Genomic DNA, 12,657 nt, shown 5'->3' with positions numbered 1-12,657 from the left:
CCTTCATCGTTTTCATGTTCTTCTTCACCCTATAACTACATTGTATAGTCCTGCTGGACACGTCATTACAGATGACGTAAAAATAGTTAATAATTAGGACCTTAGATCACTTATTTTAAAAGGTCCTAAATATAGGGAACGCCAATCGTTCAACTGGCGTCGGAATTTCATAAATATTATAAATTCTGTTGAAAATTACGTCAGACGATGGGCCAGATATGAAAAGAAGACGTTGACACCTTGTCAGAATGGATTAAATGTATCAGATCCATGTTAAAGTCGCGTATTAAAAGATTGAGGGGAAATATGAAAACCATCTATCCTTCTGTGTTCAATAATCCAGAAGCGAAAAAAGAATTAGATTACATGATCAGTACGTCCTGGTCCCTGCTGAAAAAAAACCCAGGTAACTACATTTTCTTCGTTTGTAAAACTCATTATATGAATTGTATTTTAGAAGAACTTGGGTTTAATTCTTAGGAAGAAATTCTTCAAAATCATTTGTCACTTTTAAATATTTTTAATATTCCACAGAGCCAAAATGAATTTGAACTACCCTATATATATTGGATTCCGAAACTCCCTAAAAATCCTTACAAGCAAAGATACATTGCGGGTTCCAGTAAATGTTCAACCAAGGCTCTTTGGTTACTCCTCACTAAGATATTGACAGTAGTAAAAGAAAAACTTCAAGAGTACTGTGCAACAATTTATTCAAGAAGTGGTGTGAATCATACGGAAGCCCATTTAGGACCTATCAAAAAATATTTTTGAATTCGTTATAACGATTTTTAGAATTCGTTATAACGAATTTAATTTGTTATAACATATTTATTGAATTCGTTATAACGAATTTAATTTGTTATTACAGATTTATTGAATTCGTAATAACGAATTTAATCTGTTATTACAGATTTATTGAATTCGTTATATCGAATTTGATTTGTTATTACAGATTTGTTGAATTCGTTATAACGAATTTAATCTGTTATTACAGATTTGTTGAATTCGTTATAACGAATTTAATTTGTTATTACAGATTTGTTGAATTCGTTATAACCAAATTCTTGAATTGGTTATAACAAATTCAACAAATCTGTTGAATATTCAAAAATATTTTTTGATAGGTCCTAAATGGGCTTCCGTAGAATCAGATGTGGATGCTCAAGAATTCCAAAGAACTTTTGGACAATTTGAAATCACAAGATTTTACCAAAATCAACAGCTTAAAAACTAACGACTTTTCAACTTTATACACAACCATTCCCCACGATTAATTAAAGTCCAGGCTATTTGATATCATTGACAGATGCTTTTTTGATAAAAAATGGAACTCGTAAATTTACTTACCTGGTCATTGGTCATTTGCAAAATTATTTTGTTAAAACACATTCTGATTGCACACACAAGTACTCTTAAGTTGACATCAAAGAGGTGATTGAGTGTCTGATTGACAATATCTATGTGGTTTTTGGAGACCAGGTATTCCAACAATCTATTGGAATTCCCATGGGTACCAATTGCGCTCCGTTATTAGCAGACCTATTTTTATAATCATATGAAGCATGTGCAAAATCTCATGCGTGAAAAAAGGAAAACACTTGCTGTGGCCTTCAATTCGACATTTAGATATATCAACGACGTATTGTCAATTAACAATTGTAATTTCAATTCCTATGTCGATACGATATATCCTGGTGAGCTTGAGATAAAAGATACCACAGAGTCTGACACATTTGTTTCATACTTTGATCTTTAGCTTGAAAAAGACGTTAATTGTAATCGAACAGCCAAGCTATATGATAAACATGATGACTTTACTTTTCTATCGTCAACTTCCCTTACTTATGCAGCAATATACCTTAATCACCTGCATACGAAATTTATAAATCTCAGTTGATTCGATACGCAAGAGCATGCTCTACGTATAAACAATTTCTAAAACGAGGTAAATTATTAACAAGCAAGTTGATGAAACAAGAATATCAGCAGTCTCGTTTAAAGTCATCATTTCGTAAGTTCTACGGTCGATACAACGACCTTGTCAGCAAATACAATTTATCATTAAATGAAATGCTGACTGACGTTTTTCATACTAATTGTAAGTCCATTATTTATACACTGAATTGACGATGAATTTTTCCGTAATTTCCCGATCATGACAAAGAGCACACGGCGGGTGAGACCGGTCAGCAGGGAATACTCACTCCTCCATGGCACCTGATCCCACCTCCAATGTGTCGGAGGTCCGTGTTTACTCTGCTCCTATTTTGTATTGTTTTATGGACTTTGATATTGAATACTGTTCATTATCTCCATATCCTTCTTTCACAGATTCTGTATTAAATAATACTGTGGTTGCATCAATTAAGCACTAGTTTTCGAAGTTTTCGATGTTGACCAGATCAATGAAATTATATATTCACTGAATTGAGAAATGTGTTATTCATTTGTATAGACAATTTGCATTAGTCCACGAAACTACGTATCATTGAAAACGTCTGTTTTACAAAATCCACAAAAATTGATGACAACGAAAATTGATGAAACCACAGTACCATTGTGAACTTCTACTTATCTTCCGATATGACACTTATTTTGGGTTTCCCAGAGCAAAACATGGAATTAACCATTATAACCATAAGATAGTCGGGTAGGGGGTGGAGTGGGGGTTATCATTTAGTGAGCTCAGTGGTTACAGCTGTAAAAGAGGAAGATAGACACAAGTTAATTTCAACAAAATATCCTTAAGTTATTTTGGTTATTGCAAAAGCACTGTTTGTCCAATCATTACAGCATGTTTTATGTATTATCACAGACTCAAACTATTGAAAATTTGGCTAAATTGTCCATGCATAACAATAAGTTTTACAAATACATGTGGTGGTAATCTGTTGTGATTTTCCACAATGTCTTACAACATGGTGACGTCGCTTTCATTAAAAATTTTCATTTCATGTTCATAATGTTTAACTGGATCTCGAATTCTCTTTTTCAATCCAACTATTTCCGTCGAGCTAATTCCTGACGAATTAATTTCAATATTTATCTGATCATCATCATCACCACAATCATCAATAAAGGCACTGTTGATTTCTCCAGTAGGACGTAACTCGCTATTGATGGAAGCTTCAGAAGATTCATTCGTATTTAGTTTATTTATGCCTTTGTTAGCTATATTTACCTGCAAACCTTGAGAAATAAATTTCGATGTTACATTACTATTCAAATGAATCATATTCAGATCTGTATTTATGCCTGTTTCAATGGTCGGTTGTTCATTATCACGGGTTTCATTCACGTGACCATTTGTCTTTATCTGAATTTCAGATTCCATATCTGACCCTGGAGACTGTTTGACTGGGTCACCAACAGAAATCTCCCCCTCGAACGAAGGATCTTTTGCCCAAGACTGTTCAACCCCACTACCGAGAAAGAGGAACATCAAAGCACTGAATACAGACAAACTGGCGCAAATGAAGAACACGATTTGCCATTCTCCCTGTGTTCTCTATAAACAAAAAATTAAATGCATTTTATCCGAAAACGTAAATAAATTAATTTTGTTATCATACACCATATTATCTTCTGGAGCTTACTGAGAATTGTGGAAAAATACTCATTTTGCAGGCAGAGAGACCTACGTTTTTGGTCAGCTCAAAGGTAACGATGGGAGACAGCATAGCTGCTATGTATGACACAGTGCCCGTCATGCCCGTTAACACGCCAGCAAACCTACAAAAAACCAAGATAGGTAGTAATTATTATGCAGCCCCGTGGGGATCCGGGTTAGAATAGGTCCTCAGTACCCCTTGCTTGTCGTAAAAGGCGACTAAATGGGGCGGTCCTTCGGATGAGACCGTATAAACCGAGGCCCCGTGTCACAGCAAGTGTGGCACGATAAAGATCCCTCCCTGCTCAAAGGCCGTAAATGCCGAGCATAGGCCTAAATTTGCAGCCCTTCACCGGCAATGGTGGCGTCTCCATATCAGTGCAATATTCTGGAGAGGGACGTTAAACAGTATACAATCCATCAATCAATTATTATGCATACTTGTATAACTAACATACCTTTTCAATCTTCTACCGGTATACGGATTCATATCAGTCATAATTTCCACACTTGAATTTGTAAAATTTACGCATTTAATCTGTATATTTTAATCTAAAAAAATATTAAGGCAATACCTTAGTGCTAGGTCTATCTACTAATAGTTAAGGCTATGCTTTAGTGCTTTGTAAATTAAGTAAAGTTTATACCTTGGTGTTATGTCTTTGTGTAAAAGTCTACTGCAGTCCTATGTCTATTTAGTGAAGGCTTTACCTAGGTGTTATGTCTATTTGTGTCTCTTTAGTAAACTTTAAGGTTATAACTTGGTGCTATGTCTAATTTAATCAGTAAAGGTTATATTTTGGTACTGTGTCTATTTATCAAAGGCTTTACCTTGGCTTTACCTCGGTGCTTTGTATAGTTCGTAAAGGTTATACATTGGTGCTTTGTCTTTTCAGTAATGGTTATATTTTGGTATTATGTATATTACGTAAAAGTTATGCCTTGGTGCCATGTCTATTCAGTAATGGTTATATTTGGGTAATATGTCTATTACTAGTATGTAAATGTTATACCTTGGTGCTATATCAGTAAAGATTATATTTACGTACTGTGTCTATTAAAGTAACGGTTATGCCTTAATGCTATGTCTATTCAGTAAAGGTTATATTTTCGTACTCTTTCTATTAAGTAAAGGTTAAAGTTTGGTGCTATGTCTATTTAAATAAGGTTATACTTTAGTGCTTTGTCAACTTAGTAAAGGCTATACCTTGGTGCTTTGTCTATTTAATGAAGGCTATACTTTGTTGCTATGTCTATTCAGTAAAGGCTTTGCTTTACCTTGGTGCTATGTCGATCACATTGACACGGAGGCTGCTGGTATTAAGAGCCTGAATAAACCAGAAGATGACAAGTAGGAGGACAGCATAGCTCGCCTGGGAGCTGTCCATGTAACTTAGACCAATTAAAAATGGAACAGACAACACGTTACCTGCAATATTATGTAATAATAAACAATGAGACAAGGGGTGTGAAAGCAGCTAGGACGTCGGCCCGTTGCTCAAATCATAAAACTTTATTTTGTCTTTCATCTATGCGGCACAACTATTTTTGTATGGAACTTTTTAAGATTTAAATGTTAGTAAGTCCTGTGCTATTTATCATCAGATTTATAGATCTCCAGTTGTTCAGGTCCAAGCGATATATGTGCGTATTTATGATAATGAGTTTATAAAATTCTTTATTGCAAGGAAAGGCAAATAAGAACCAAGTTTAGAACATGCATGTTTAAAAAAAGTTCCTCTGTTATAAGTGGAAATAAGTAACAATATAAAAAAAAAGAAAAAGGAAAGATGTTTAATTAATTCGTGACATGTTCTGTTTGACCTGTTGTTAGGAAGAGTTTTCTGACAGCAGTGGTTGAGAGAATTCCTCGAGTGATGAGCAGATCAGCGACATGGCCTCCCCCAAGACATGAAAAGAGGCGGGCAATAGGGGGAAGGGAGGACAACAGACCGTTCTGTAAGTAAACAAGTAGTCTCCCAAATCGAAGAAAACAACATTTAAATAAACCTTTTCATATAAGATGCTCCTATAAATTCAAGGAACGTCTTAACGAGTTTGGCTTCTGATATTTAAGTCTTAAGTTTTTTTTTGTCAGGTATATTTTTAGTTTCTGTACACATAGCTTTATTAAAAATCAGGTAAGAAAATGAGGGGTCAATATGCTTATTTTGGCGCTAAAGTACATTTAATATGGTCTTTGTTCACTGAAATTTGTGTTTTATCAAAAAGTTACATCTTTGACGTTTTCCCTCCAATATTTTGTCGAAAAAAGCATGGAACAAAATAAACTATCAGTCTATTAAAAAAAAAACAATACTTTAGAATTTTGACTAAGAAAAAGTTTTAAACTGTTTCGCATAATCAATTATTTGACGATTCTGCAGTCACAAAATGTGATTTTTCTGGTATTGAAAATTTCATAAGCAAGAAAATTATTCTAAAGTCTTAAACTTTTGCTGAATTTCAGCAGATAGGTCAAAGTTTTCTTAAATATTCAGAACAGAAAATCAAAAGTGGAAGTATATGTTGAAAATTTTAGATATTACTAAACAAGTGTCAATTTAATGTTAAATTTGACTTAAATTTTTTCCTGCATGTTCAGAAAATATTTACTATATTTTTCACAATAATATAATAGATATTTCAGAACCAACATAACACATTTCACTGAAAAAACAGCTTTGTGTGCAACCAGCATTGAAAATTAACAGTACTGTATATAGTTCAAAAGGGAAAAAATGATCATTTTCTTCTTAAAAAAAACTCCGCCACAAAATATAGTTCCTGGCTAATTCTCTTTGAATAGAATTTAATCACGGTTTTTTCATTGAATATTGTTCAGTTTGCATGGAAGAATTCCGATTTAATGTTAGAAATAAAGGTCAAGACCAAAAATTGCTCAAAAGCTCAGGATCGAACGTCATTAAATAAGAACTGGAATACATGCGTTTTTTCTGAATTTATAATCAAAAACACTATCCGTATAGACATGATTGTATACATTGGACTGGTATTTGAAGAAAAATAATAAAAAAAACCTGTCATTGAACATACCGAAGTTACGTCAAATTTTAGAACATCATTCAGATAGAGAGGAACAAAGGTCCCAGTTGTTGTAGCAATAAATCCGTAGCCGAGTTGACAGACAAGTATTCCCCAGAAAGGTCCCGATCTGAGAATGCCGAGCCATGGTGGGCGTGGCATCTAGATTAATGCGTGATTAATTATACATTTACTCAAAGACGATTTTGTACATGAAAAGCGTGGAAAAGACATTGAAAAACAGAACATTTATCATCTTACCTTGGCAACAGTGCTGTCTCGTCTTCGATGTCGGATTATTTCTATTTCCGGCAGAGTGATTCGAGGGTGTTCGTATGGACTATCATACACCAACAGAACCCATGGTAATATCATCAGGAGGTTGAAACCACCTTTGATATTGTTGAAAAAAAAAGTATTTATATTTTTTAAGTAATGGATCAAAGGTAATTCTTTTTCAAATTGAAACGACTAAATGCATGATTATTGCCCAACATGATATGCGAAAAAACTGTAAATGATGTTGAAATTAATGTATTCTTTAAGAATAATTTACTTACTAAAGATGTACATAATGAGTGGCCAGCCATTTTGAACTGGGATCGTACAGAGAAAACCAGAGGCAGAATAATTCACAACGTAGCTTATAAATAAACCTGAAAAAATTAAGAATCTCCAGGAGACGTCATTCAAAGTCATTATTGCATAAAATGAACGCGAAATCAATAAAAAATCTTGTACATATATAATAATTCTTCAATTGTTTTTGGATGTGTTTTTATATCCAATGATTTTTTTCTAAATTTAACTCATGGCATTGATTTAGGAAGAGAACGGCCCATTTGACAAAAATCATTGAATCAAATCATAAACCATTAAAGACATATTTATATAAACAAATATCTTTTTCTTTAGAATTGGATTTAAGCTTGTATAATGTCATCAAAGGAATTTTTTTTGCAATAACCTTATAGTGATGCATTAAATACTCGAGGAAGAACATTTCAAATGTATTTACTTTATATCGAAATAATTAATAAAATATATGTATTTTGCATGGCTGCGCATGGCGGATAAATTGATTTCCACAGAAATGATATATTTTTTGTACCTGCCATTACCATAGAGACAAGTTGCGCCCGTTCATTGAGTGGTGCCCACTTCGCCAACAATTCAGTGATGCTGGCCTGTAAACCACCCTTGTGATGAAAGTGATAACTCATGAATAAAATACAATACGGTAAACATTCGATAACTAGAATTAAATATTAAATACTTACAACAGAGAGGCCAACCACACATCTAAGCACGATTGCAGCGTAGGGATTAACGGTTAATACTATGGGCGTGGCAGATGAAAAGGCGGCCGTTAGGACGAGTATGAAAAGAACCATGTTTTTGGCGCTAAATCTTCCAGATAAATATCCACCAATCAGAGGTGTAAACGGTAAGGCGTAAAACTCCGCCGATAAAACCTGTCTTCTGACGTCACCCTCTAGTCGAATGTTCCATACCTAGAAACAATGGTTGGTTTTCCTTGTTATAAGCACATATTTAGATATTGGGAAATACATGGAAAATTTGCAATCGGTAACTGTGCATATATTAGACTGTGATATGTAAGTAATGAATATGATCTAATCAATTTCGATGCATTTGGCAAAATACTCACATTACACATTCAAGCATATTTAGTGTTTAACAATTTCATAAATAAAAATCATCGAACGAACACCGACAATTTGAGTTTTCGTGTAGCTTGAATTCTGTTTTATCCAATCAATACCAAAACTATATCCAGGGATCCAGGATTCATTAAGCAATTTTCAAAACCACAATAACTTTGTCTAGAAATAAAGATATTTCGCAAGAATTCTTTTTCTCTCGCTACAGATTAAAAAATATTCTGTTAACAATTATTTACTGATTTTACCTCGCAAATAAGCATATAAAATAATTACACTCTTTTCTTCGGGCGCTGTCATATTATTGGTGGTGTTCGATTGGTTGTGCTTTAAGATATTTGTTGTGTCTTTGTAGTTTGACTCCATACAGACAAGAACCATCGATAAGCAGTTCTGTAGCATTGGCACGACCACAAACACCAGGGTACACATGTATGTCACGACCCACCGGCAGGAGAGGTACTTGCCAAGGGGTCCTTCTGGATGGTGGTGAGGCGAATGGACATCTACATGGGGTTTTGAAGCGATGTCTTGATTTGTGGTAAAAGATATCGACCCTCTCCTGCTTCCGTTTAAAACGTTCTCACTTTTGTTATCATCTTAAAAAAAACTCACATGCACCATCAAAGTTTGAATAAATATTAAATGTCTCAAATCAAAATGAAAGAGAAACAAAATACTAGCGACAACAGTGCACGAAAACAGCTATTTGTACATACCCATTTTAAAGTATCGCCCGTTACAGTAAATTTTTACTTTGAATTAATACTATATATAAATGGGTATATATATTTTTAAAATATGGAAGCCAAGTAAAGTTGTGAACAACCCTTTATCTTAATTTGTTCAGCCCCGAAAAAATATACTTTAATGAATTTTGGAACTAATTTTGGTAATTTAAAAGAAATAATTGTTTTTAACAAACTTTATATCCAGGAATAATTCATTTGTTTGTCAATGGCTAGAATTTAATGACCTTTAGAAGCATGCATTTAAAACACATTTTGGCTCCTACTTATGGAAGTAAACTGTTATAATATTGAAGAGTGGAAATACATGATTTTAAAAATCAAATTTAATATTGAAAGACTTTTTTAAAATTATATTTTTACACTTTTTACTGAGTTATGTGGTGTAGATCGGTGGTTCATGATTTCAAGGGTAATTATTATTGATGTTTCACTGACCCTTTAAAGAGAACTAGCTATGTCACCTATTGACAAAATAATTCATTGTTTTCCGGGGAAGAAGGGATGTAAAACATTTAGATGCTTTCATTCAGTAAACATACAATCAATCATCCCTCCTTTAAAAAAATCAAATATAAACTAACTAGATAAAGTGAATTTTTACAATCATCTGATATCTCTACTCCTGAAAACCATCTTTATAATTATTTTATAACATAATCAATCAGTTTTCCAGATGAATAAGTTGTTTCCCAAGTTTCCTAAAAAGTCAGTTGTACTCCAAATGTGCATTGTGGGAGCTGCTCTGGGTTTTTATAATTTATTACTTGTTGGCTTGTTGTGCTCATCGTATTTTAGGTAGAGACTTCCATACATGTCCTTGCATTAATATCACAGCTGATTTTATTGCATCAACTCATTCCTATTCAAGAATGTTTCATATGCAATATTCCATCATATAAGCATTGCGTCACTCATGCCAAGTTTGGTTATCCTTGCGACAAGTTTATATCTTGTTTTTGGAGCGATCAAAAGTTAATTTCCTCAAAACCAATATTGTTTCTTGAGCATGTATGTAAAAAGTGCCGGGCAGTGTTTCGTTTGTCCAACAACCCTCTCCCTCACGACCATCACGACCATTGTAAGCGACTGATAAGTTTACTAGTTTATAATTCAATAATTTAAATATATATATACATGTACATTGACGTAACATAGCTGAACACTTTATCCCCGCTGAATGAATGAATGAAACTTTATACTTTCATATATATTGTTTAATAGATTCTGAAGGAAACGATTTTAGCAAAATATCATAATAGTGATGGAAACTTTGCTTGACCTTGTGATATGTTTTCTACCAAGAAAGTATTTTAATTCGAACCGGTTTCATCACCTCATAAGCGTTCTGTATTTTCACACGTTCCCTATGCCAATTAATTCACAAGCAGAATTGTGGGTAGTTATACCTTACCACTGTATAAAAATTTAGTACAAAACAGACAAGATACTCATTTCAAACAAATGATCAGAATGGAAGGATCAGCAACAGGTAATTACACTTTAGGATAGTTTAAACAGTTTAAATGTATGGTTCATAAAATACAACAAATAAATTAAATCAAATCTGATGAGATAATATGTAAATTGAATCTCTGGATACATTAAAAAATGTTAACTCTGAAAGTTTACCATAGACTGAAATTCAGCTAGGCTCGATATCTAGAAAGAAGTCAAGATTTAGACACCGTAAAACGTGTTAGGACTACTAAAAGGCAAAGTAGAGCATGCTCTTATGTTCTTTCTTTCATCTGCGATGTATATCTCAGGCTGTAGGGTGACGGAAATAATGCTGTTCATAAGCTGATTGAAGAAAGAAAGTTAAATTTTAAATAAAATTATTAATATTCTTTATTCTTGTTATTTTAGAAGAGAAAGGTTCCCCCAATGGGTTAACAAAGAGACCATCAACAGTTTCCTTCACAAACGAGATTCATACCAACGGAAGGGAGCACCAAGGATCTGTGACATCGTTTCGAAATTCCTCTACAGCCCCACTCTACAGTTCAAAAGAACTCCTGAAACAAGGACTCGTAGAGAAATATACATCATGTCGCTGGATGGTGACGTTTTCTTGTTTTATTATCGTCACGTGTTCTATTATGTTACGTCAGTGCATGAGTATGGCAGTCGTCTGCATGGAATCTAATTACAACGCTGCTACAAACTTTGCTGACATGAGAAACTACTCAAATGTAACAAGAAATTTGACAACACAGAGAGGGGTAAAAGATGTCATTGTAGCTAGTTTTGTGAATTAATATAAAACTAATCATTTACAGTATCTTTGTTTAAACTAACATGGTAGAGTTTGCAATTGTTAGTATTCACGTTGATATTGTACGTATATCAAATTATTTTCATTGACTCTATCCTCTTTCGTTTAATTTCCAGCTTTGGGACATTGTTTGGGACAATGAAATGGAGGGGCTGATTTTACAATCCTATTTCTACACTTTTCCCATCACGCCTCTCATTGGCGGGTATCTGTCCGGGAGATTTAGCGGGAAGATGGTAGTGATTGTCATGACGCTGTGTCTGATTTCCTTGTCTGTCGTCACACCTATTGCTGCGACAGTCAGTCCTTACATTGTAGTGGTCTTACGTTGTTTGATAGGGTTATCCTCGGTAATTAAAATCCTAGAAATAAATTCGTTTAATTCTAGTGTTATGTTAATATTGACATGGAGTTAGTTATTAGATCAAAGGCACAAATATGTAAACTGTTAAGTGTCGTCTTACTATATTCTATTTCACTAAAAAATCTGATAACAATAAGTATTTTTACCAGACTTTATTTTATATCTACGTGTTTCACATAAATAAACTATCAAATTAATATTTGAACTAGTAATAAATATTTTTTTTATTGGCTCTTACATTTAACAAATTAAGATAAAATACATACATGTAACATTGCAGTGAAAATATCTCATCAATATTTCTAATAGCTATAGACTTAAAATTATCTTAAATAATAATTGAAAATGGTTTGGACTTAAACTTATCAAAAAAAAATTAAAACGAAGATCAGTTTTCGGTCTGTGTAACACTTAACAATTTAAATTTCTATAATGATTTAGAATTTTAGAATGTAAATAGTTCAAATTTCTAAATTTCAAAAATTCAAACTGATTTGATATATTGAAATGAAATATTTTAGTTCAAAAATCTAAATTTTTAAATTTCAAAACAGGTTTTAAATTTTAATATTTTAGATTTTACCCTAAACATTCAAAGTTCAAATTTCCAAAAACGATTTTTGTTTTTTAAACTTTTCAATTTTCAACCTATCGTTTGTCGAGAAAATTTTTAGAAATGTAGAATTTTGATTCAAACACCATGTTTTGTATAACCAAAACACTTTTTACATTCTGAGTTTTTAGAAGTTTACTTCAAATATCCAAAATATCAATTTCCAAACCCGGTTTGAATTTTGAAACTATTTCAAAAACTCTTTTGGTTAAGCAAAAAAGCTTTTAGATAGTTAGAATATTGAACCAATATTCAAACTTCAAATCCGGTTTGGAAATTTGATATTTTGGATATTTAAAGTAAAATTCTA

At 33.0% G+C, this 12,657-nt stretch overlaps 2 protein-coding genes across 2 annotated transcripts; one reads left to right on the top strand and one right to left on the bottom strand.

Moving 5' to 3' along the window:
• Positions 1–2,741: 2,741 nt before the first annotated feature.
• On the bottom strand, positions 2,742–9,066 carry LOC134236355 (sialin-like). Its single transcript, XM_062718522.1, has 11 exons — positions 9,063–9,066; positions 8,620–8,942; positions 7,939–8,172; positions 7,770–7,857; positions 7,219–7,314; positions 6,920–7,050; positions 6,671–6,820; positions 5,438–5,570; positions 4,892–5,042; positions 3,645–3,735; positions 2,742–3,511 (listed from the first exon to the last, which is right to left on the bottom strand). Exons 1-11 carry the CDS (start codon positions 9,064–9,066, stop codon positions 2,915–2,917), a joined length of 1,998 nt encoding a protein of 665 aa, XP_062574506.1. The 3' UTR covers positions 2,742–2,914.
• A 1,456-nt stretch (positions 9,067–10,522) lies between these two features.
• Positions 10,523–11,720, top strand: LOC134236357 (uncharacterized transporter slc-17.2-like; the record flags this gene model as incomplete). Its single annotated transcript, XM_062718523.1, has 3 exons — positions 10,523–10,584; positions 10,962–11,317; positions 11,487–11,720. Coding segments are annotated over exons 1-3 (618 nt in total), but the record flags the coding sequence as incomplete, so codon positions are not given.
• Positions 11,721–12,657: the final 937 nt, after the last annotated feature.

This window comes from Saccostrea cucullata, unplaced genomic scaffold, assembly GCF_032062105.1.
Source record: "Saccostrea cucullata isolate Sc308-1 unplaced genomic scaffold, CSIRO_AGI_Scuc_v1 ctg3503, whole genome shotgun sequence".
Taxonomy (NCBI): Eukaryota; Metazoa; Mollusca; class Bivalvia; order Ostreida; family Ostreidae; genus Saccostrea; species Saccostrea cuccullata.
This window is presented reverse-complemented; position numbering and strand designations above follow the sequence as displayed.